The sequence below is a fragment of the Lathamus discolor genome, chromosome 5 (assembly GCF_037157495.1).
Source record: "Lathamus discolor isolate bLatDis1 chromosome 5, bLatDis1.hap1, whole genome shotgun sequence".
Lineage (NCBI taxonomy): Eukaryota > Metazoa > Chordata > Aves > Psittaciformes > Psittacidae > Lathamus > Lathamus discolor.
In genome coordinates, this window is record NC_088888.1 from 116,683,463 (window position 1) to 116,709,519 (window position 26,057).

General features: G+C 39.5%; 1 protein-coding gene across 6 annotated transcripts in view; it reads left to right on the forward strand.

The window, feature by feature from the left end:
* APLF (aprataxin and PNKP like factor) overlaps nt 1-24,516 on the forward strand; it is a 37,463-nt gene extending 12,947 nt beyond the window's left edge. For 5 of the 6 annotated variants that reach the window (XM_065682287.1, XM_065682289.1, XM_065682286.1 and 2 more), the window contains exons 3-9: nt 1,330-1,456; nt 5,350-5,525; nt 8,226-8,614; nt 14,812-14,937; nt 16,781-16,827; nt 18,884-18,922; nt 23,497-24,516. In XM_065682287.1, coding sequence (XP_065538359.1) covers nt 1,330-1,456; nt 5,350-5,525; nt 8,226-8,614; nt 14,812-14,937; nt 16,781-16,827; nt 18,884-18,922; nt 23,497-23,702 — 1,110 coding nt within the window. In that variant the 3' untranslated portion in view covers nt 23,703-24,516. Of the gene's footprint in view, nt 1-1,329; nt 1,457-5,349; nt 5,526-8,225; nt 8,615-14,811; nt 14,938-16,780; nt 16,828-18,883; nt 18,923-22,240; nt 23,471-23,496 lie in introns of those variants that run through there. The other variant, XM_065682292.1, reaches the window with a different exon arrangement.
* Nucleotides 24,517-26,057: the final 1,541 nt, after the last annotated feature.

Consider the following 26,057-nt stretch of genomic DNA (forward strand, 5'->3'; position numbering starts at 1 on the left):
AAGTTGTATATTCAAAATATCTGTTGTTTTATTGATTAGGATTGTGTGCTACACAAGTATATGAATATACTTGTATTGTGTATTTATGTTTATGATAATTGTGCTGCAATAATTTGTTCTCTCAAATATACAAAAATTGCTATTGCTACAGGAATATTTTGACCTAACTATATTGTAGCTGAGTTCAGTACTACAGAACAAAGTCCAGTTCTGGGCTGTGGTCTGTGTTGGTACCTGCAAAGGGCTAGAGGAATGAATGCCTGTTCTTCCAACCAGCCTGAAAGCCTCTGAAATGTGCATCTGGAGTGCCTGTAGTTGGACTGTGGTGATGCTTTGTGCTGGCAACAAATAATATCTGTTCGTAGTGTACTAGCGGCCTATTTCACTTGAATTGTGCAGTTGTGATGGAGTTGTGTTGTCAAGATCCATCCAAACACACAGATAAAGAGCCCTCCAGCTTTTCCCTGGCAGCCAGCTTGCTGTCCAGCAAAACAGAGTTTTCAAAGCAAGAATCTTCTTCCTCTTTTAAACACTGCCAAGTCAAATGGCTTTCAGACAGTCTGATAAATAGTATATGGAGCCAGCAGGATTCTCCTTGGTTCTTCTCTTGTGTGTCTACCAACATAGTGCTGAAAAGAATACACTAATCAACATCATTGTATAGTAGATAGTAACAATATCTACATACAAGAAATGAAATGGCAGCAGTTACTGTAGCTGAGATTTCTGGGATGGACACCTTTTAGTAGTAAGTAGAGATTCAAACAGTTGGAATGACTTAGAGTAAATAAGTATGTCCTGAACGTGAGTTTGGTGTATTTACTTGTTTATACAGATGAGTTAGAGTGTGGTTCTTTTCTGGAGAAAGGAATTGAAAGAATGCTAGCAAGACTTTTCTGTTGTTTTTCCTGATTGGTTGGGGTTCTGGTTGTTTGGGTCTTTGGGGGGCAGGTTGCCTGTTTTGACAAACAGGCATTTGTTTGTTAAACCTGCTCTTTCTCTTATCTTTACATGTGGAAACTCTATACCAAGATAGATGCTGGTAAAGCTCTTCTTTGAAATTTTCAGTTTGTAGTCTTTTAGATATTTATTCCAAAGGTCTGAGGAGTTGTTTTTTTTTTTTTCCTGCATTAATGTTTCTACAGATGTCATTTTTCTGAGTGGAGCAGAAAAAGAAATATAAAAAAACAGGCAATGGGCACCATCCAAAAAGCAGGTAGTTAGCCAGGCTGTGTTTGAAGGACATAATTGTGTACAAACTTGTAATTTAGGTTTTTTCCCCCTGTTCTGTAAATGGAAAAAGGTACTAAACAGTGAATGTTGTTTCAGGTTCCTCCTTTTGATGATAATGCAAGTGAAGAGTCAAAATCTACCCAGAGAAAAAGAGTGCTTCCATCTTGGATGTTGGAAAAAGATCTCCTGATTGAGAGAATTTCTGAGCCTGTACTGAAAGGAGGTAGGTTTGCAGTGTGGTACGTCTGCATACCAATATGCATTTGTGTGCTTTGATATAATTTTCTTCAATTATAATGGTGGTGGTAGAAAGTATTAATGTGCTACTTCTCTTTCCATGCTCCATGCCTGGCAGCTGACAGAGACTGACTTCTGTTACCTCCTTTGTCATCAGTCCTACATGCATGACAGAGTTCTTTGTGATCAGTTGATTTTCTTTATGTTCCTTTTTTATTTTCTTTCTTTTTAATGCCAGGTAATACACTGTCTTTGGACACCCTTTCCTATAAGCTATACAAATTCTACATAGTTTCTGTACCTTTAATTCCAAGCCGTCTCCACATTTAGGTCACTGATGTGTTGCCCTTCTAAATCCAGTTTCTTCCAGTTTCACAGGTCTTAAAGGTAGTTTTGAGTTTGTTGTTTTTTTTTTTTTTTAATGGTTGTCTGTGTAACTTTTTTTAACTGACTGCATCAAACTTTATCACTTAGTCCAAAGTTACTTCTAGGAGGAGCAGTTCATAACGGTTTCTATATAGTAACTATATTCTATATTGTTTCATATCAATATGAGGCCAAACTAGAATTGCATTCCCTCTTGTCCTTTCCACAAAAGGAAATTGCTGAATGTATGATAACATCCTGCTGCTGTGTATCAGCAGTAACAGCAGCAAAATACTGTGTTCAGTCACTATCAATGGGAGACACAGGGGTGCCACACTGGCACAATCCCAAGAAAATTTTCTAGCATATCTGGCTTTGGTCCTGGGAGCTTGTTAAGACTTCTAAAACTGCCATTAGGCATTCTGTCACAAACTTGCCACAAGGCATTTGTTGCTCTGATGACTTTTACTGATGGAACGGGAGGACTAAAGAAATGAGAGAAGGAAAATGAGTATGTACATTAACAATTCTACCCCAGTGTTTCTGTCATTCTCTATGTGCCCCACCCTGCTTGCAGTCCTGTGGTGAGGTGTGAGGTGGTTTAGCTGCTGACTTTTCTCTCGTAGCCAGTCTAAGTGTACGAACTGTGGTTGGTGGGCGCCTGTCTGCTCCTCCGTGTCCCACAGCTATTCCTTAATGCCTCTCTCCCCATCTTCTATTTTTGCTAAGCTGGTGTAATGGAGAAATGTGGCTCTTGATGCCCAAGCAGGCCCGCAGAAATATTTCATACAGTGTCTGACCAATTCTTATCTCCTACAGTAAATGCAGGTGTCTGGGTGGATTGACCTGGACAATGGTGGCTTAAAAAACGTCTGTCATATGCCAGTGCACACCCTGCCTGTTCCTTTCCTCAAAAGCTAATTCTGAGAAACTGTCTTTTATTTTTCTTTTCGCCTTTCTTTCCCTTTCCAAACCTAGACTGTTCCATGCTGACTTTTACTGCCTCAGGTGTAAAAATTGTGTGTACAAGACTTTTTTTTGTTGTTTGTTTTTAACAAGTACTATCATGTTTGTTATATATGTGCATATAAAGTTTGTATCAAAGACTGAAGGTTTTGGTCATGTAGGAGATTTGGAGCTGTGAGGGTGTCCTGGGTTCAGCAGTAGCCGCCATTTTTCTCCTTCATAGTAGCTGGTGCAGTGCTGTGTTTTTGACTTTCAGCCTGGGAACAGCGCTGGTAACACTGTTTTCAGTTGCTGTTTAGTAATGTTTAGTCTGACCAAGGACTTTCTGAGTCTCATGCTGTGCCAGGGAGGAGGGGAAGCCGGGAGGAAGCAGAGACAGGACGCCTGACCCTAACTAGCCAAAGAGGCATTCCATACCACAGCACGTCATGCCCACTGTATAAACTGGGGGCAGTTACCCAGAAGGGCCAGATCACTGCCGGGGTCGGGCTGAGTATTGGTCGGCGGGTGGTGAGCAGTTGTGTTCTCTTCCCTTGTTATTTCCCTTATTATTGTTATTGGTGGCAGCAGTAGTGGTTTCTGTTATACCTTGGTTACTGGACTGCTCTTATCTCAGCCTGTGGGAGTTACATTCTTTTGATTCTTCTCCCCATCCCTTTGGGATCGGGGGGAGGAAGGGAGGAGGGTGAGCAGACTGCTACGTGGTACTGAATTACTGGCTGGGCTTAAACCATGACAGAGGGAAAGGGCAACAGCCGTGTGCTGTTGAAGGCCTGACCTTAAAGAAGCTAGAGACACAACCACAATCAGAGCTGTTTAAAAAATCATTATGTGAAATCATGATTCTCGCTTAGAATGGGCTGCTGTACTAAAACAGCTAATCTCTTCTGTATATCTAAAATACTCCCTTAAAATTGTGAAATGGTTTGCATGTTTTTAGGGTTGTATTGGATGGGAAGGTAGAAAAGTTGAGAACAAAACTAAAAGGCTGCTCTTTCATTTATTTGGTTTTTTTTTTTTGTCTGTCTTCTACTGGAAAGGTAATGCTAATCTGTGGCTTTAAAATCGGGTGTTAAAATTTGGAAAAATTCCTTGTTTCGTGCACATGACTTTGGCATGTCAGTATTTTTTGAAGGGGAAGAGTTTTTGAAGTCTTGCAAAATGGCATCAAGTATCTTCCTTCTGAATGGATTTCGCAGCAGATGAAGCTGTAAGAAAACCAGGACAGTGGCCTTAGCTGTCTCCCAGCTGTGTATCCAGAAAATACTACTTCAGTACAGAGATCTTACAGTTTTATGAGGTGTGAAGCTTTCCAAAGAGAGGCACAACATTTGCTGCCTTTCTGTTGGTTACTGGCTGAGGAAATAATCAGCCATGATGTGGTTGACTAGGCAAGTGGGCATACACTGATTTTGCCGTGTCCTAATTGACGTTTGTTTGTATAAACTGGTAGTACGAAGTGATACTTTCATGATATGTCTGTGGTAAAAGTTGTTCTTGGACATGTGGTTTACTTGATGAGTGTCCCTTGTGTAAATTAAATTGTCAGTGTTACTGATACCGTCAGTCCAGACAAATCTTTGCCATGTTGGTCGATGAGAAAATGAACATGAGCCGGCAGTGTGCGCTCGCAGCCCAGAAAGCCAACCGTATCCTGGGCTGCATCAAAAGGAGCGTGACCAGCAGGTCGAAGGAGGTGATCCTGCCCCTCTACTCTGCTCTTGTGAGACCTCACCTGGAGCATTGTGTGCAGTTCTGGTGTCCTCAACATAAAAAGGACATGGAACTGCTGGAACAAGTCCAGAGGAGGGCCACGAGGATGATCAGGGGACTGGAGCACCTCCCGTATGAAGACAGGCTGAGGAAGTTGGGGCTGTTCAGCCTGGAGAAGAGAAGGCTGCGTGGAGACCTCATAGCAGCCTTCCAGTACCTGAAGGGGGCCTATAGGGATGCTGGGGAGGGACTCTTCATTAGGGACTGTAGTGATAGGACAAGGGGTAATGGGTTGAAACTTAAACAGGGGAAGTTTAGACTGGATACAAGGAGGAAGCTCTTTACTGTGAGGGTGGTGAGGCACTGGAATGGGTTGCCCAGGGAGGTTGTGAGTGCTTCGTCCCCGGCAGTGTTCAAGGCCAGGTTGGATGAAGCCTTGTGTGGGATGGTTTAGTGTGAGGTGTCCCTGCCTGTGGCAGGGCGTTTGGAAGTAGATGATCTTGAGGTCCTTTCCAACCCTAACTATTCTATGATTCTATGTATTTATTATTTTCCTCCAAATTCAGTCCAGAATATCCTTTGCCATGTGTTTATTGTTTTCTTCCAAAGTTTCCCCTCAAGCATCTGTTTCATTCTAAAAAATGTTTGTTTTGTTTTCTTATTCCTGTAAGTGGGAAGTGAAATATATATTGTTGAAACAGCATATGCACAGCTGCTGCAATTTCTCATGCTTTTGTTCAGTGTTCTGCTTTTCTGGAGCTTTAGATTTCTAACATGGTAAGGATTTTCTTGTAAAATTGCATTCTAAAAGTACCCTTTTTTTTTTCTTTTAAGGTAATAGACTGAAAAAAGGCCAAGGAAGGGGAGAAAGTAATACGGAGTCATTAGAATCAGAAGTAAATGCGCAGCAGAAAAAAAGATCAGCTTCTGAAGAAACTATGGATTTTGAAGGTGAAGAGGAAGATCAAAAGAAAAGAAGCTGTCTTTCCATCCCTGTTCCTTCATCTCGGGTAATTATTAAGAGTGTAGTTGGCAATGTCATGTTGAAGGTTGGGTCTACAACAGAAGTACATGTTCTGCTTGTGATGTGTTCTATAGCAGTTGTTTTGAAATGCCAGTCCAGTGGCCAGGTCTATGGCAAGGATAATGGAAGCCTTCAGAGTCTTGGGTTTCTAACACTTCCTTCTCAGGATTTGGGACGTGGGCCCCAAATGTTCCAATAGAAATACCAGACTTTCAGCTTTATAGCAAGAGGCTGGAAGACATGGGCCAATGTACTGTTTCCAGGAGTGGCTTGGTGCGTGGTTTCTTCTTTCTGAAAACTCTTTAGGGACAGGTGATGGTATGACACTGATATATTGCAACATTGGACTTTTTCCACACTAGAGCCATTGCAGTTGGTGAAGTTTTATGATCAGAAAATCAGGGTATGTAGCTCAGCAACTTCTGTGTTTTGAAGAAAGGTAGCATGGAGTGTGCTTATGCCACTATCTTAAAATCTGAGCCAAAAAAAGGAGGAAAAAAACCTCCCTGAAATCCAAAATAAGCTTGGCAATGAGCGAACAGATACTTCAGTCCAGCTGGTCAACCCCTGTGTTTCCTCAAAGTACAGCTATGTTTATTGGCAGTTAAAGACTTGGTGATAGCACCCTGCTAGTAATGAAAAGAGGAGGATCATTATAAAAGACAAACAAACTATATTCTGCTGAGAGCAGAGGCTTTCCCTGATGTTTCCTTTAAGTGAACAACCTGGGGAGGTTTTCCTAATCTCTAGCATTAGAATTGCCTGGATCTGTTCTAGGATCTGATAAAATACTATTATTTGGTATGCATCATTGTTTTTGACACTGAAAACTATTGGGGTTTTGGTTTTGTTTTTATAATATCAGCTTAAGGATAGTTGAAATGATCTACTCATGGAGAGCATACCCTGCCAGGGTGATTTTGCTGTAACATTGTGGTATCTTTATCTGAAAAGAGCAGTGAGCTTTGTTGTTGACTAGCTACATTAATACCAGCTGCAGTGCTGTTTTCCCTTTGTCAAATTACAAGGTGAGTGACTACATAATGAATTACTTCATTTTGCAATTTTTAAGTGTAAAGCTTTACTTATTTTCTCCTAATAATTTAATCAGTCATTTTTATCCCAAGCACAGTGTAAGAAATTGCCTTCAGAACTTTGCAGGAAAAAATAACGGGTTAGTGCAAGCAAAAGTAATAATCAGAGACAGCTCTATAAGATTGGACTTTTTGATATCAAAATCATGCTCCTGCTGTTACATATAAGGTGATTGAGAAAATCTGCTGAAGGGTAGGAAGTAAAAAGGGTGTTAATTCTTCCCAGGGCCAGCAGCCGCCAGGTGGCAATGAGGTCACGTATAAGCTAGAAGCAGGGCCAGCAGTGCTGATGATGGCTTCGGTTTTCCTTGATTGCAACCTGGTTTTAATTAGTACCTAATAAATGTGAAAGTATTTGGTCTCGTTATATGCAATTGAAGTGTGTAGTAGAGGAGTTGCAAATGGGAGTGGCAAATTAATTTAGTCCTCCTTTCGTTAATGAAGCTGCAGTTGTTTGCTGAGCCTGATTTTGTGAGTCTCAGTAAGAGTCATCTTTGCAGTTGAAATACTGAATATGCTGCTGTCAGGATCAGTTGATACTAATGTGGACTTTGCCCTTTCTTAATCACATTCCATCTCAAATCTAATTGTCTCTGCTTTTGGTTAACCATTTTATGGGGCTTGCAATAAAAGGAACAAAATAAAATGGGAAACTACCAGCTGATTTTTCAAGCTCTGCCAAACATGTGTAAACTAAGTATAAATTTACTGGAGGGGAACTTAAGATAAACTGCAGAAAGCAGAGACCTTAAAATAGTTCTATAATGTTTTAAAGTAGTTCAGCCTTCAGTATAGGTATGCTTTCAGGTAACGCATCAGTTGTGAGGACAATATTCCTTTCTTCATTATGTATCTCATATACTTTTTTTTTAAAGCACACATCTCTTATTTTAAATGTATATTGCACCAAATTTTAAAATGCAGCACTTGTCAAAACTGAAGTCTTTGCCTGAGTATTTGCTGACAAGTTTTTATGATTTAGAGTCACAAGCTGAGGCATTTAAGATGTATTGTGGTGGGATTAAGCTCAATGTATAAATCATGAATTCCCATGTATCTCCCATATGATATTTTATGTATAGAGATATATATTCCATATATCTTGATACTTAAGGGATTAAAATTAAATCTATTATTGAAATGTGTGTTTTTCTAGATCCTACTATATCTTCACACATACAATCCCGATTCATTTTTCAGGAACAGTATTTCTAATAAATATTTTAAACTAAAGTCCTTGGATTGTTCACAAACTGAGGAAGTGAGAGAGGAGCCTGACTCCAGTGTGAGGAAAATGGAGCGGAGGATGGTTGCTCTTGGATAAGCTTTTCTTTCAAGTGTGTGTGTGTGTGTGTGTGTGCTTCACTTGAGCCTTTCATTCCGCAGCTGTATTTAGCATCTAACTGGAGTTTGGGAAGTGGAGCAGAAGATTTTAAAGGCTGGACCAGACTTTTCTTTCAAGGTCCTTTCCAACCTGGGCTGTTCTGTGATTCTCTGATTTTGAAAATGATAAGGCAGAGTTTGACCTTAAAGCATTTAATTCTGAAGAGTGTAAATTTTCAGGTTCTTCAAAATGTAACCTTGTTCCACAGAATACATCTGGATTTCCTCTTGAGAATACCATGAGAAACATGGAAGGAAATGGCAAGACTGGAACAAAAAAACATGGAAGTTCTCTGGAAAAAAATGATAGGCAGCTGAATAGTAAACGGTCCAAAAAAGTAGGTCAGATCTCCAGTAAAGACAATAGAATTGAGGAAACAGAAAACAAAGAGCCGATTACTGGTTCTACAAGCCAACATGCTCACTGGGGCAGGACTTCCCAAAATTTTGATGCCCAGGAAGGGATTCTTGAGCCTGATGCAAATCTGGATTATGAGACTGAAATTTCTGATTCAACCAGAAGTGCAGATGCTTCAGAAAGCTCCAGACAAATCAAGCATAAGAGGACACCTTGCATGTATGGATCAGGCTGTTACAGGTAAAGCAAAATTAAAACTAGCTTAAGCTGGCTTGTTATTAAGAAGTAATGTATTAGCTATGGAAGAGGAAGCAGTAAAGTTGGTACAGGCTTTGATTTGAAAATAAAACTTTTGGTTAAAAAGAGGACTGATGAGAAGCAAATGGTGTAACAAGAATTTTGAAGTATGAAAGGAGGAGCCAGGATGTCTTGCATTAGCAGGTAACTGTTAATATAACCCGAACAAGGGATGAAGTACTTCAGCAAATTAAAAGATGAAGTGGTGCAGGAAATAAAAAGCAATAATAAGGTCAATTTTAAAAAGAAAACAAATAAAACCCATGTGTGTATGGTACAGGTAGCTGGGGGAGAAGAGATGTAGGTGGTTGAAATGAGCAACGGGCTTGTTTTGTTAGCAGATGAAACTTCTTTGAAAGATGCTTGTATTTATTGAAGTTATTGCATGCTTTGTGATCTGAATACTTTAAGTGCCTATTTGTCATCCCAATTTTTTTTAAGCTTTCAGTCCTCCTCCTAAAACCAGAACAAGGAATACTTACAAACTCCAGATTAACCCTTGTCTGCTTAGTGTCTTTGGTAATATTTCAAGTGAAGAGCAGTATTTTTTTTTTTTTAACTCTCTCTTCTGCTACTCATTACCTCTCAATTTATGGTGAAATATAGAAATGTTCTGTGTGATACAAATATTCCAGTGAAGTTCAGAACCACTAGTGCTGAGTGCTAGCAAATGACCAGTAACCTGAGAAGTACATTTAGGAGAAGGTTTTCAGCTCTAGATAATCCATGTTCATTATAAGCACAAAAGATAAGGGGAATCCAGAAAACAGGGGGGGTGGGAGGAGTGGTGTTTGTGTCATGTGATTTCTTCTTCTTATTAACAATTGTTTTTCTTTTTTGATTCTCCCCCAGTGGGCTTGAGCAATAGGAAAAAACAGTGAGGTTTAGAAAATAAAGAAGCACAAATAAATGGCTTATTGTGTACGTGAGGTGTGCCTACTGCTGTGGATAGCTGTATCTCAGTAGCATAAAGCTGTTGTGTTAATGGGCACATCAGACTTCCACTTTTCATGTACCTTTCTTTCACATATCTCAATTTTTGCCCTTAAGGATTATGTTGAGAACATGTTTTTAGTTAGGCAGTTAAGCTGATCCAGTAGTACAAATGCAGCCTCTAGTTTGCTCTAGCTACCTTTTAATTTTGCTCAGACAAGTTTTTCCTTGTATTTGTGGGTTAATCTGGTTTAATGCTCTGATATTTCCTAAACATTTCCTAATGTTTAGGAAAGCAGATTTTAGTTACAGGTAATACGGAATAGGAGTTGGCATATGCACATTTCTTCTTGGGTTTTTATTTGAAAACATTTGGCAGCAATACTTTTGGAAAGTGTTGCCTTATAAGAAAAAAGAATGCTCTGAAATAACACATAACAAAATCTTACTAAGTAGGAAATATCAAAACCATCAGCTTTGATCTTCAGGAAACGTCAAGGAAATATCAGGGGACTAAACCTTTTTGTTTGCGGCAAAAGAAATATGCTTTGTAGTCTGTCTTAATATTTGTTTTTGATGCAAGACCACCAAGTAGTCTTTCTGCATTGATGGGATAGCTGTGTTAGAGTAGAGCACATCACTCAGTTACCCATATTTTTGACAACACGTACCTAAGTGTGACATGAGTGGATACTTTGAAGGAGCACACTGATAACGTATGGACGGTTTTCCATTCCATAGTGTTTTTCTTGTTCAAAAACTAGTTTTAGCGTTGTGAAGGAAGAGGAGTTGCTTTGAGTACAACAGGTTTCTTTGAGTACAACAGGTTTCTTTCTCCTTCATGACTTTTAACTTTGTGAAAGGTCTCTTCAAACAAGAACATCTTCTAAAAAGTCAGCATCTTAAATGAGTACTGCGTTAGTAACCATAGCATTTCCCTAAAGTTTTGTTTTTCTAGGTGAGGTTCGTTATTCATAAAATGTTATTTATCCAATAGCTGATGCTCCTCAGTGTTGTAGTCTTTATTTTGTACTCTCATATTAAGATATACTTGTGTTTTGGATAGAACTCCAGCATGTTTGGTACATGCTTAGTAAAATAGCATAAATTGAAAATATTAAATGTTCTATTAATTTTATTATATTTCTCCAACATCTTAAACATCTAGGAAATAACTTTGTAATCCATAGTTCAGTTTCTGAACTTATTAATTTGAAAATGCTGCTTTTGAAAGACTCAAGCTTCATGCACACCTCTCACTCCAGGGATGCTTCTTTTCATTGTTCTTCAGTGTCAGATTCTTTTTCTGAGATAGCCTGAAGCTTTACCGCATTGAAAGAAACTGCTGTTAGGAGACAAGTGTTCTGTGTGTGTTATATCTGGCTATGTTTGTTGTCAAGGAACTTTTTCGGCACTCTTGTGTTCATTTCCTTGTCTGCTGCTTGTTTTTCAAAGTTAGAAGAACAGGAAATTAGAGATAAAAAAGAAAGAAAAATAGATCCAAACCCACCCCTCCTTCTCAAGGGCTGCATAGAAGGGGTGTGGTAGACCTGTTCTCTGCTGACTGGGTGTGTAAAAAGCTTTCTCACAACTGTCAAAGCAGGGCGCGCTCAACCAGCCTTTGAGTTTGTATGTGCATTCTTCTAAATGCTTTGCTCCTTGTTTATGAAGATTAGTACTTTTCCTTTCACCTTAAGCTTGTAAATCTGTCAGCTGAAAACCTGTATCTGTCTTTTTGAGTCCTGTCTTCTAATAAGACTTACAATATAGAGCTGAGAAGCATGTTACATGCAGTCGTGGCATAACTTCAGGTTTGAATTCTGTGGCTTTATAACTAATGCTGGCAATTCATTACATTTTCACTACCAGTTTCCTTACAAGCTAGAAAATAGCCCTTAAGATGTCAGGGCTCTCTGCATGTGATTGTAAAGAGCCAGGGATTCTTAACTTATCAGTTAAACTTGCTTTAGGAAAAGCTTCTAAGTATCTTTTGGTAGCTGCACAGATGAGAAAAACTGTCTTAAATGTTTCACTAGGCAGTATGCAACTTCTGCATGAGATGACCGCATTGATTCTGAAGAACTTGATAAGTTTTATTTGCATGACTTTTATTTGCATAATTTTTTGCATCCTCAAGGGTAAGTGCACAAATCCATAGCTGCTGTAAAAGCAAAGGTGCAGTAAGTGTGTTTGAGAAGGCAACTGTTGTAAGACTTTATTCTTAAAATAGTTTTTTAATTGGTTGATTTTTGTGTGAGTATAATTTTGTTTTGATCAAACAAATAACATATTCCTGTGCAGGGAGGTTTTGTGGCGAAACTAAGTAGCTTTGGAGTGCAACTTACAGCGTGATAAATGCTGTGTTCTTACCACTCAAATCCCTTGTGCCCAAAAAAGAAAGAAAAAAACCTTAAACAAGCCAAACCCTTAGTAAAAGGAAGAGGCTTTAGATTTTTGCATGGAGGGAAAATGTTTGCTTAATATAAGCTATGCACTTCTATGCGTCTGTTTATTTTGCTGAATATTGTTGCACAAGACATAGAAGTAGAATGAGTACAAATTATCCAGGTAAAGGTGAGATAAAATATGATGTTTCTAATAGTCCTGAATGTCTGAAGCAGGACATGTTGTAAGGTACTTCATAGGTAACATATAGTTTGAGGAGCATCATCAACTGGTCCAAAGAATCCTGAAGCCCTGTGACAGGGAGCGTACATCAAGATCCTTTTGTTCCTTTTTTTTTTTTTTTTGAAAGGAATTGGATATCTCCTGAAATACAATAGGTTGGATAATCAACCTATTAGGCCTTCTGTCCTTGGTGACTATGATGCTACATGTATTTTACTATAGGAATAAATTAAATACAATCATAGAATGGTTTGGGTTGGAAGGGTTCTTAAGGATTGTCTAGGTTCAAGCACCCTGCCACAGGCAGGGACACCTTCCACTAGGCCAGGTTTCTCAGAGGCCAGTCCAGTCTGGCCTCAAACACTGCCAGCGATGAGGCATCCACAATTTCACAGAACATTAGTTGCTTCTGTATCCCTTTGAGAAGGTGAATTGTGTTTCAAATTACTGAAAATTCTTGCTGCTATTGCTAATACGAAGGAAGTATACATTCAGAAAACAAAGCCAGTAGCCTCTAAAATGACTTGTTCTCATCTCATTTATTTTTTAAATGGGAAAAAAAGTAGGCAGCCGGTTTGAGTTTGGTGTAGGAAGTGATGTTTCCTAAGAAATTGTTGTCGAAGACTGGAAAATACAACCTTGCAGTGATGTACTTTACTGTGAGGGTGGTGAGGCACTGGAACGGGTCCTCCAAAGAAGTTGTGAATGCTCCATCCCCTGGCAGTGTTCAAGGCCAGATTGGACAGAACTTTGGGGGACATGCTCTTGTGTGAGGTGTCCCTGCCCATGGTAGGGGGGTTGGATCTAGATGATCTTAAAGCCCTTTCCAACCCAAACCATTCTACGATTCTATGATTTTTAGTGAAACTGTATTTACTTACCCAGTAGTTTGCAGAAATTTACAGAAAAGACCGGGACTGTAAGTCTCTCACCTGTGTAAAGAGATCCAAGAGACATTGGTTCTCTCATAAGTAGCGCATGAAAGAGTTCATCTGTAGCTTTCTTGTTGAGTTCCCCGAGTGGAAGATACCAGGCAATGGAGATTTTAAAGTATTAATACTGAATACCTAATTTTTTCAGATGCCTAAAAGGAGGCCTGAATGACCAGTATTGCTCACAATGCTTAAGTAATCATTTTGCAAAAGTTGTAGCAAAAGCTTTTATTTCTTATGGCAGTAGTTGAAATGCTGAAATTAGTATTTGCTGTTGCCTATAAAGTTCCTAACAGGTCATTTTGAATTTAAAGGAAAGAATGCCTGTGATGGATGAGGGAGCTGTTGTGTATGTAGCTAGCTGCATAAATGTTTCTGGCTTTGTGTTTCTAAATGCATCTGTAACAAGCATAAATTAAAGTGGTTAAGGTACTTTGCAGTTCAAAGTTGTCGTTCTTCCTGCTTGAGGCAAGCGGTTCACTTTTATAACTTGCACACACTGAAGGTTATGTACTCTGGGAATTAGTGTGGTAAATTACTGAAGTTTTTGTGGATGCCTTTTGGAAAATCATTTATTAAAGTAGCTCATATTTCTTGCTTTTGAATATTATGCTTGAAAAAAAGCATCCTTAAATGGGAAAAGTAGATTTGCTGTTGGTACCAGTATGTTCACTTTGACATAATGTTTTGTAGTATGTTTTGATCTGTCACATGGGTTTCTCCCAAAGTCCTAATGTGTTATTCTCTGTTCTTTTCAACATCAGTTGCAGAAGTTTTATAAAGCAAATGTTTCTCTTAAGTGATGTTTATGGCTGCTGTGTCTGGTATGGTTGCAGTCAAAGCTGTTGCCCAGAAGCAGAATTGTTCTTTCAGTGGTGTGTATATTGGTATTCAGTACTTGCTCACCTCAGATTCAACTGCATGTTAGAGCAAGAAGTTGTGGATGCTGGTAATGTGCTGTCATCATGAACACTGGTGTGAATCAACTACATACAGAGTAGTTATGTATGTACATCGTTATAATTTGGTATTTCAAATGAAATGTCATGGTAGCCAAGGCAGACTTGACAGCACAATCAATGTGATGTCCAGCAGGCTGCTCCATCTAGAATAATATTCTGTCATTGTAAATATTCAAGTAGGCAGTAACTCGCATACAGAACAGAAATAATAGAGCCTGAGCTAACAAGCAATCCCTCAAGGGTGTGGGGAGTCTTCAAATCCAGCAGTTTTTCTGCTGCTGTGCGTTGGCTCTTCCAGCTTGAGCTAAGACTTCAGCAATGTTTTCCATGGCATTTCAATAGCTCCAGAGGGAATCGTGACTCAGCGAGTTGGCCCCTGAGTAAGATTGCTATAAGACTACGTCAGTAGATTGTGTATGTGTTGGGGGTCTGAAACTTAAAGCTGATGGCAAATAGGAAAATCTGTGATTTACTCTCTTTTGCAGCATATGCTGAGAAAAAACTTTTCTCCTGTTATCCTGAAAGGAGGTCTTACATTCTGCATAAAGTTGAATATTAAGAGCTTGTCTTTGTGTCATTATAGAAAAATGAGTTGTCACTGATTCAGTAACACCTTTCTTATCTTTACTTCTTATGTTTAAGTGGAACAGTCAGTTCGCAATATTTGTTTTTTTTTTTTTTTCAGGAAGAATCCCATTCACTTTCAGCAGTTCAGTCACCCTAATGATGATGACTATTATGAAACAGAGATCATAGCTCAGGATGACAATGATAACCGGCCTGAATGTCCATATGGAACAGCTTGTTACAGGTAAGAAATGCTGTACAAAATGGGTTATCTTGTTTTACATGTTAGGAATGTTCTCCCCTGGAGTTCCAAAATGACAATAGAATAAAGAGTAATTCTTGATGTTAAATCTTGACTGTAGCCTTCTGAAATTTACTGCAGACAGACTGTTGCCTTTAAAGCACCAGAGCCTGTGTGAGCTGGTGAACATGGAAACTTGACTTATGGAAACTATTCAGTGACCTGAAGATCAACACTTTTTCACTTGTCAGCATCTAGTAAACCGTTCTTATTTTATATAAGCAATAATTTATTGTTATATGTTCTTGATACATAACTTTTAGCTTAAATTTTGATAAAGTATTTGTTGAGATTTTGTACAAGACCTCTTAATCAATATTTGACTTGTTAGAAAACATAATTTAGTCACAGCAATAAAATCCAGTTTATGGCTGGCTGCTGTTTTTGTTAAGCACTACAGATTTTCCTCAAAAGATTGTTTTATTCCATTTATTTCCAAATATCTAGGGTTTACACTTTTATTTAGCGGAGTTTAATGACTTCTGTGTAATTGATAAAATGGACAAAAGGATATATTTTGAGGCAATGACACTTCTGTGGGGGTATATTGAAAATAACAGTTGCTGTGAATAAAGATTGTGCCTGAGCAGAAGCATTTTCTCCTGTCTCCCGGAAAGTGTGGTGATCCTAAAGAGTGTGTTCTCTCTGAAATGGAACAAAAAGACTGAAACTTTTAAGAAAAAGCCATGTTATATTGAGCTAATGCAGAGAAAGTATTTCTCTTCTGAAAAGCATCTATGAGATGAATTTCTCATCCTGGGATGAGAAATCTGGCTTTATAACAGTAGTGAAATCACCAACATCCTTTTCAGGAGTACAAAAGATGCTTTATCCAAAACCAAACTCTTTCCTTCCAGATAAGAACACCTCTGTGCTGTATTAATTGATCATTTCTTAATTTGTGTTTCATTCTATGGTGGGTAGAGGCAAGGAGGCACCCATGAAGCAATGATAATTCTATCAACAAAACAACATGTAATTTGAAGGGGATTTGTGTTACATTTGTTGTGTTCATCTGTTGGTTACTATTTGAAGGGAGCGTAACTGAATGATCAAGACTCTGTGCCTTGGGTAGGGATCGAATGGTCTGATGCTTGCGACAGTAGTAAACCACTGAAATAGGCAATTCTTCATGTTTCAGTACAGGGTATTTAGTAGGAAGCTGTACTTCCATTTTTTTATTCAGATAGCCATCACTTGTAGTGCACACATAATCTACTTTGGGACAGCAGTAGCTATAGAATTGTAAATCAAGTTGAAGCGTGTGAATTTGTCACAGGTTATTTGAGATAAAACCAGGTTTTTCTACTGAGGACTGACTGTGCTCTGTTGTTGAAAAATAAGAGAATATAAATAAGCAACTAGTTCTGGAGGCAGTCTTCACAGCAAGGGTATTTTATAAAATACACCAGAAGTTTCTGGAGCTGCAGAAATGAACCTCAAGTTTCAAGCATGTCACATGGATCAGTTCTTATCTCACTGAACAAACGCATCTAATTTTACAACTTTGGAAACTATCTCATATCTTGGTTTTGATCAGACATCTATTTTTTTAATGCTGTAACAAGAGGAAGGCTTTCTGAACCTGATTTGTATTTTCTCACTCTGTAAACTATAAGCTGAGACACTGCGGTAAGGCATTGGTCACAGAATTTTATTTTTAAAAGTAATGTAAATGATTCATAAAATACCAAGGAGTTTTGGACCAAAAATACTAAGGAATTTTGGTCTTGTTAAGTGTGGAACAAGGTAGTGAATCAAGCTTATATGGTTTTCTTCTTTGCAGGAAGAATCCTCAGCACAAGCTAGAATACAAGCACACTGCACCTCCAGGTAAGAACATTTGTTCAATATAGCTCAAAGTCAAGGGGAACCCCCCCCAATCCCAGCAACAAATACAAAAACCATTTGGAATAAAATACTTTCATCTGCTGTAAGTGAATAACACTGCATTTGCAGCTTACTCCATATTGCCCTGCACCTTTGCTTTTCTCAAGTGTGAGGTCTTGCCCTTTTCTGTGGTAAGGAGGATTCTTGGCCACCGCAGACTTGCACTCACTTTTACGCATGTTTTTCAAGTGGAGAGAGGTAGGCTGGCTCAGACACAACTGACACAGTTTGGTTGATTTGTATCTTAGGAATTGACAAAAATGCCATGTGACAAGTGGCTATTTTCGTGAGTTACAGGGTTTATTGAAAATTAAACGCAGTATAGTGTGACATTACCGGATCTCTGTATTCTACTTCCTTCATTCAGAGCTGAAGTATTGCAATGAAAAGGGGGAATATATTTAGGTGTTACTGAAGTATTTCTCCAAATTTCGAGTGGATACTGCAGTAAATGATTTTTATAGCTTTTCTCCCATCCCTGTAGTAAATTATATACAGAGAAATATTTTATGCTTTATAAAGATTGATGTCTTATGATTTTACACTTTTTATTCTTATTTTCCTTTTGATAGGAAATCCTCATGTAGCATACAATTTTTCAAGTCTTTTGATGCTCTAAAACAAACATTACAAGCATATCTGTCACCTATTTTTTAATTTTATTTATTTTTAACCAGTGTTTTTCTTATTGAGAGAACAAAGTTTTGCATATATGTTCTCTTGAGGCTTGGAGGGAATATAATTAGAAATGAATCTGGGTTTCTGAGTGTTGGTTGTTGAGAAAATGAACATGAGCCAGCTTCAGTGTGAGCTCACAGCCCAGAAAGCCAACCGTATCCTGGGCTGCATCAAGAGCAGCGTGACCAACAGGTCGAAGGAGGTGATCCTGCCCCTCTACTCTGCTCTCGTGAGACCTCACCTGGAGCATTGTGTGCAGTTCTGGTGTCCTCAACATAAAAAGGACATGGAACTGTTGGAACAAGTCCAGAGGAGGCCACGAGGATGATCAGGGGACTGGAGCACCTCCCGTATGAAGACAGGCTGAGGAAGTTGGGGCTGTTCAGCCTGGAGAAGAGAAGGCTGCGTGGAGACCTCATAGCAGCCTTCCAGTATCTGCAGGGGGCCTACAAGGATGCTGGAGAGGAACTCTTCATCAGGGACTGTAGTGACAGGACAAGGGGTAATGGGTTAAAACTTAAACAGGGGAAGTTTAGATTGGATATAAGGAAGAAGTTCTTTCCTGTTAGGGTGGTGAGCACTGGAATGGGTTGCCCAGGGGGGTTGTGAGTGCTCCATCCCTGGCGGTGTTCAAGGCCAGGTTGGACAGAGCCTTGGGTGAGATGGCTTAGTGTGAGATGTCCCTGCCCATGGCAGGGGGTTGGAACTAGATGATCTTGAGGTCCTTTCCAACCCTAACTATTCTATGATTTTATTAAGAAATTTTCTACTCCTGTTTTATATTCCAGTAATGAGGCTTGTTGAAAATCATGGGAATGTACTGTTTACATTTTGTCTGTTCTTAAAAAAATTCAGAGAGTTACTTTGCATTTTCTTGTGCTTTTTCTTGATTATTTGGACTTGGAGATCTTTTCCACGTGAAATCCCAATGTAGTAAACAGTAGTTCAAAGTAGAACAGTTGTGGAAATGTATTGACAAAGTATTTTACTTTAAAGAATTTGGATTATGGTATTATTAAGGAAAAATTGCATTATGGAAACAATGCTGTAAAATACTTAAATGCTTTGTCATGTCAATTTTCTGCTTAAAAAAATCCGTGAACCAATATTAATGACACTCATCTCCAGATGGCATGGTTCATAATTGTAAGAACAGTTCACCTGGATTTTTTTGGCCAGCAGAGTAGTTTTCTCACTGTAGATAGAGCAGAACCATTGCAGCATTAATTTTAACAGGTCAGTGTTCTGTTGTAGCAAACTGTATGAATAACTCTTGTTCTAGGCTGTAGTCTGTCCTGACTTATACCTTTCTTTTCTTTAGTAACTAAAAGAGCAACCCGACAAAGAACTTCAAAAAATGGTGAGTATATTCTAATGTGATAAATGGGCACATCAGCATGAGACCACAGATCTGCAGTGGTTTTCTGGTGTTTAATAGTGCTGGAGATGCTTGGCAATATTTACCTGACGTAGTTGTTATTTTACTAAAACTCAGCTTGCTTTTTTAAAAGTAATAGTGTTGAAATTGAATTTGTACCAGGCTTCCTGGATGAGCATACTTGTACATCCTTAGGAGCAGACAAGAAAACAAACAAATGTTTTAAGGAGACACATGTGGCTGAATCAATTGTTCCTTCCTTACATAGGGGTGTCCTGGGTTTTGCAGTAGCAGTCATAATAGGATGAAAGGAAGCCAGTATTTCTTTGCCCTGTAAAGATTGATTGCTCTTTAAGCATTGAGATATTCCTTCTGCATTGCACTAAACTTTAAATAACTTCTGGGTCATATCTGTGCATGTGCTTACAAGCTTTCCTTATACTTACTGTGAAGTAATATACTGGCTTGTTAGGACTAAAGTGTAGGAGGTTAATGGCTTTGAGTTGAGGGCAGCTTTCATACTAAACTACAGATATGTCCTTCTTAGTTTCTTGTTGTCAGTGAGGATTATTAGTAGCACAGGCAAGCTGTAGTCTATCTTGATAATGTAAATTGTAATACTGTGGATGAATATCTCTCCATTTACCAGTGGTGCACCTAAGGTTGCTTTGCTGCTGCCAACAGTGTTCACTTACATGTTGCAGGTGCATAAACTCCAGTTTCAAACACCCTTTAAGGTCTGTTTCCAGGCTGCTTTTGTGTCTCAGCTTCCTGTCTTTCTAAAGCAATTTAAAAGTGAGCTTTTAGAGCATTCTGAAAGTCTGATGATATGCCATCTTCATGTTCGCTGGCCTGAACAAGGCATGAGGAAGTGGAGCTGCTGTGTCTCAAATGGAGTCGGAACTGGCTTGTCTTTCTTGAGGCCACCAAGGTGTGGCTGGGCATTTCCTAAAGAAACCCTCACATTAGAGATGCCTGCTTTCTAGAGAAAATAAATAAAAGTGCAAATAGCTGTAGTTAGTTTTTTAGGCAAAGTGGTTTTGCCTCCCAGTTCTGTTGTGGATGGATGCAAGAGGTTGCTTTTATACTTTCCACTGAGAAATTTCTTTCCCATTTCATTTCCTTATCATGTATGTGTGCACTTTTGCCATTACTGAATTCTTGATATGATTGTATCTGTGAACTAGTACATTCTGAGGCTTGTTTGTTACCTGTATGCTTTGCCACATCCCATTGTGCAAAGTACCAGCCTCACCCTGATCACTCTTCCCTTGTAGAAATGTGTATTCCAGCACAGTAAGAATTGTTAATAGCATTGTAAGAACAGTGAGGGGTTAAGATTTTATAATGAGGCAACCAGGGAAGAACTGATATTCTACACACGGGAAAGAAAGGAATTCATTTATTAAAGTGCTGATCACATTTACCGGTTGGATTATTTTTTTTTTTCCTCCCAATGTCTTGTTGACCGGTTTCTGATCAATCTTGAGGACGCAAAGGTCAGCAGCATCACGTCTGAGGCAGTCACACCGAGCCATGTAAGGTCACAGACAGTCAGGGCTCCATTAACTTTTATTCTGTGCCATTTGCCACAACTACAATGTTAAGTAAACCATTAATTTCTGTGCAAGTGTATTTAAACTCCACCAGCCAAGAAAAGAAGGGTACTGTCTACCTGGCATTTGACATGGTTGGGTTTTAACATTTTTAGTCTAATTGTTACCAGACAGATTATGAATTACCTGTAGAGAATGTGGTCTATGTTCTGAGAAATCATAGAAGCCTAATTACTGGGGGGAATAGTTGTAAGGGAGGAAGAAAAGAAAAAGGTCAGTTATGCTATATTAAACTGTTACTACTGAATGACCTCACTGCACTGCCGCTACTTAGCTGAGTTATTTGCTGCAGCTATGCAGGATTCTTCTACACATTTCATTGTAGATTTTCTAGCAAGTTGCTAAGCACTTGCAAATGTAACTCTCTGAAAGGGGTAGTTGGCAGGCTTTTTCTCCCTACATGAAGGAGATGCTTTCAGAGAAAGCTTCAAGGTCATCTTTATAAACACAGTACTAAGGAAAAGGCGGAGTTGTACCCAGCAATCATCTTTAGGGGTAGTGGGGCTGAATTAAACTGTAGTGGAAAGAAGTGGAGTGGAAAGACGTGGAAAGTAGTAGAGTGGAAAGAAGTGCATCATTCACTGATGCAATCTGTTGATGTACAGGAATGAAAAACATAGTATGCTGCTTGTACATTTGTAGGAAAAGCATGGAAGTAGTATTTTGCCAGAATTCCTACTTCTGTTATAAAATACCACCCACAGCACTGTGAAAGTGAAGAAGAGGTTTTCTTTACTAAGCAGGTCTTGGGCTTATTATTCTCATAAGTTTAGTTTGAGAAGAGGGATTTTGCTCTTACTGTATTTAGCATCTTTGTTTTGATCTCTTCCCTCCAAGACGTAATTCATTCTGCAGGACCATAGCCTGCAGTTCTTGAAGAAGCTCTTAAGAAACTCTGCTGGTATGGGTCAGCATAGGTGTGATTGATTTCCCTTGAAGTCAGATAAACAGTAGTGGATTACAGCTGAAATTGGCAGTTGGCATTTTCAGGATCTTATGCTAGGTGGTGCAGAGTTGGTCCTTCCAAGAATATTGGCCAGCCATAGAATATTTCTCAGTTACATTATTGGCTGTGTCACATGTCTGACATTGTTCTAGGAAGCCTTTCAGTGCCTCTGTAGACAATTCAACCATAAAGTTGTGTATTTTTGAGAACCTTGACTAATGCTTTTGATAACCTTGGATTGCTATAAAGTCTTAAGACTGTAAGGTAATTCTGGAATAGTGACACTCCGACTAGTAGAAAAATGTAACTGATAGAGGATGTGATCTGACTATCTAAGATGCTGATGTCCTTGTTTGTCCATGGTACGCATAGCTTGAGTGCCCAGAGCTTTGAACAGGTTGCCCAGGGGGGTTGTGGAGTCTCCTACACTGGAGATATTCAAGGCCCGCCTGGACAAGTTCCTGTGTGATGTACTGTAGGTTACCCTGCTCTTGCAGGGGGGTTGGACTAGATGATCTTTTGAGGTCCCTTCCAACCCTTGGGATTCTGTGATTCTGTGATTCTGTGATTCAAGAAGCTGCTAAGAAATGCTTATGGTTAATATAAGCATTGATGATTTGGACTGGGGTCTGTAGCTGAGTTAAAAAAAACCCAAACATGTTTATAGTTTCATCTGAATGATAAGAACTGCTCAAGAGATAACCTGCCAGTGATCTCATACAGATAATTTATTCCTAGATGAGATAAGAATGCAAAAATTAGAGGCTGGGAAGAAGAGGAATGACAATGGGTTTACTCAGAGGTATGACTTAAGGGCAGAATAACACTATTGGAATATTAATAGACTTTGGCCAGTTACGAACTGTGGTCATGTAAGAAAAATGGAGATAGAGTAGGCTTGTGGAACAAGGGCTGTGCACTTCTACCAAAATCAGGAAGCAGTAGAAATAAACTTGTTAAAGGTTCACAGCTACTGATAAATAGGAGGAGAAGGCAATGCTGCTATGGCAGCAGCTTTTTATGGGCACTGCCAAGTTAGATAAGTAAGACTTCTTCAAATAGCAGAATTACCCTGCCTTGGGGAATGGGTTTAAATGTGCGAACGTATCTGAACAATTAAAAGAATGCTTCAAGACAAGCTGTCTGAAGAGTTAGGAACATGCTGTGAACAGTAACCAGTTTCTTGTAAACAGAGGTTTCTGAGTCTGTGTGTCAATACAGAGTATTGTGAAATACTGTGAAGAGAGAAGCCAATTTGAGTGCAGAATGTAAGTTGTGAAGAAGCTGGATGGCCAGCAGCTTAGAAAGCAGTGTGATAGAATAGACTGGACTGCAGAACAGGTTGCACCCCGCTCAGGAAAAAGTGTTCTGCTTTTGTTGTTTCCTTAACCCGTGTTCAGAAAGGAAGCATAGACTATCCAGCAGGGATCCAAGTTGAGAGCATAGGAGGTGAGTGATATAGCAGATTCCCTTCTTTTACCTGAAGCTCAGGAAAGAAATGAATGTGAGTTAAAAGCTGTGCCAGAGTAAGAGTATAAAATAGCCCTAAGTAAGTGTGGATGAATGAAGATGGAAATCCTCAGGTCAAAATAAATGGCAAGGTAGATTAATTGTTTAGGTACAGAAGTGGCAGGAAGAGAACTAGGAAAATTGTGTGCCTAACTCCTTGAGAAAAGTGATCAGGAGACATCAGATTCTGGTTTTTTTCTGATACCAGAAGATGTTGTTAAAAGGCCTGATACTGTTTTCCAGGTGCTGGAAGAAAAGTCAGTAAGGAAAGCTTTAAGTGATCGGATGGGTAAGTGCTGCAGTGGAGGTCAGAGAGTGATGGTACATGACAGTCTTGAAAATCAAACCCAGAATTATTAGTGTTGGGTGGAGTGCTTTAGTTGATTCTTTCTCCTCCTGAGGAGAGAGACTAACTATATGGTCTCTGGAAGGTCTCTAGTTCTGTATTTATGATACATGAATATATGACATTTTTGTCCTTACAGGAAAAAGGGCTGTGGAGAAAGATGGTGCCAGTGATGATGAACCAAATGAATATGACCTTGATGACAGCTTTATAGATGATGAGGAAGAGGAGTGTGACCCTACTGATGAAGACTCTGACTGGGAGCCAAGTTCAGAAGACAAGGATAATGAAGATGTTGAAACACTTTTGCAAGAAGCACGTAGATTTGTTAAGACCAAAATGTAGCTGCACAGAACAGCATTACACGTCTGATCTGGTTGTGTTAAAACATGGATGCGCAAGGACAGGAACTGCTTTGAAAACTGGTTTTTCCTCAGTGATGTAGGCACTACAGAAAGATTTTAATGGGGGTGAGGGGATTCAGCAAAGCCTTTCATTTCCACATGTATTACTTTGTTGGGGTTTCTTGTTTCATTAAGTGGGGGAGCCAGAGGACTGAGCTCTGAAAGTTTTGTTTGTTTCTTTCCCCCTCATCTGTTTCTTTTGCAACACCATTGGTGTCTTTTAGTTTGAAAGGTTGTTAATGCTTCACCCTCCTGTACTTAAAAGAAACATTTGCATTAGGAAAGCCTTTTGTTTTGCTGAAATGCAATACATATATATATATATATATATATACACACGCGCGCTGTGTTGATTGAAGAGGAATTATACTTCACACCTGCAGTATTGCAGACCTGCTTGGCCATTGCTGGGGAATCTCTCTAAACCAGTTTTTTGATGTTCTTTTAAGTTGGTGCAGTCTTAAACTTCATTATCCTGCTCCTAGCTTTCCTTTTAGGTGTCATTTCTTTGATTCTCTTAATGTACAGTCATTAAATACAGGTTGTTTAAATCACTTGAGAACAGTGTCTCAGTGTATCGAACCACTCGGTTGTCTCCACAACAGTTATGGTGTGTATTTGCTCTGGTTACAGCAATATCATTTGCCGTGTCTGTACATCACTGGAATTATGTTCAATTCACAACAAATCCAAAGTCTTGCTGACTGTATTTTTGCACAATTAAACTTGTAACATAGTGTGGGGAAAACCTGTAACTATGACTCTGATTTCTAAAGACTTTGGAAGATCCTGCCTTCAGTGTATTTACAACTTTCCCGAGCTTTCAGAAAAGTAAGTTTAAAAAGTTCTAGTATGTTTCAGGACATGAAACTGGAGCCATGTGAATTTGGCACTTGGTTTTGGACACAATCCTGAAATTCAGCTGGGTAAGCATTCTTGTGTGGCTTTGTTCCCTTGTGAACATCTGCTCAATCATGGTTGAAGACAGACATCCAAATACACTCAAGCTTTTCAGTTGGGTGGCAGAATGTTCTCTGTTTATATTAGATGTCCGTTGCTGCTAGCTGGTGCAGGGTTGCTTTAGGATACTGCATCATCTTTGCCAATTGTGTGTCAGAAGTGTCACTCAGACACTCCAGATATCAAAAATACAAACATTCATGATGGGCAGCTGTTTCAGATTTGAAGAACATCTGCTTCTGTTGGCCAGCAGCATACTGGTTACTAAAGCTTTTTCATACAGAAAGAATCTAGTAGGTGTTTTTTACAAAGTCTGATGGTTTCTGTGACCATAACCTTCCTCAAGCTGGAGCATTCTCTAACATAGCACTATTTTGTGAATGGCTGTTTAAACTGCTCTCAGGAGCTACTACCCTTTACTTTTAAAAGTTGAAATAGCCTCTTTTATCACTGGAGGCTCACAGATACATATCACCAAAAAAGCAAATTTAGAAGTAATTCTTGGTTTTGCATATTAGATCAAGTTTTATTATTGATACGCTGGGAAAGTCAAAGCTGGAATGTAGCTGCTCTATACTGGTAGGTTGAAGCTGTCTCTGTTAAAGCATATTTTCCAGTTGTATTAATTCCTTAATAACAGGATATATTCTTCTGGAGGGCTGACCTTGTGTCTCCAGGGTATTGGTATATTGATGGACCCTACTCTGAGGTGCAGATGAGACTACCCAGACACTCAGCAGACACTCGTATGTCAAGTTACTGAATATTTTTTCAGTGAATCAGGACCATGCTCAGAGGATTGGAGCACCTCTCCTGTGAAGACAGGCTGAGAGATCTGGGCTTGTTCAGCTGGGAGAAGACTGCGGAGACCTTACACTAGCCTTCCACTACCTAAAGGGGACCTGCAAGAAATCTGTGGAGGGACTTTTTACAAGGGCATATAGTGACAGGACAAGGGGGAATGGCTTTAAACTGACAGAGGGGAGATTGAGATTAGAAAATAGGAAGAAATTCTTTACTGTGAGGGTGCTGAGGCACTGGCACAGGGTGCCCAGAGAAGCTGTGCCTGCCCCATCCCTGGCAGTGTTCAAGGCCAGGCTGCATGGGGGTTGGAGCAACCTGGTCTGGTGGAAGCTGTCCCTGCCCGTGGCAGGAGATTGGAACTGGATGATCCAGAGGGACCTGGACAAGCTTGAGAAATAGACCCATGAGAACCTCATGAGGCTCCACAGAGCCAAGTGCAGGGTCCTGCAACTGGGTCAGGAGGATGGGTGTACCACTGGGTGTTTGAGGTGTGAGGTTCCTGCAGTTCAGAGGCTAAGCCCTGGAGTCAGAA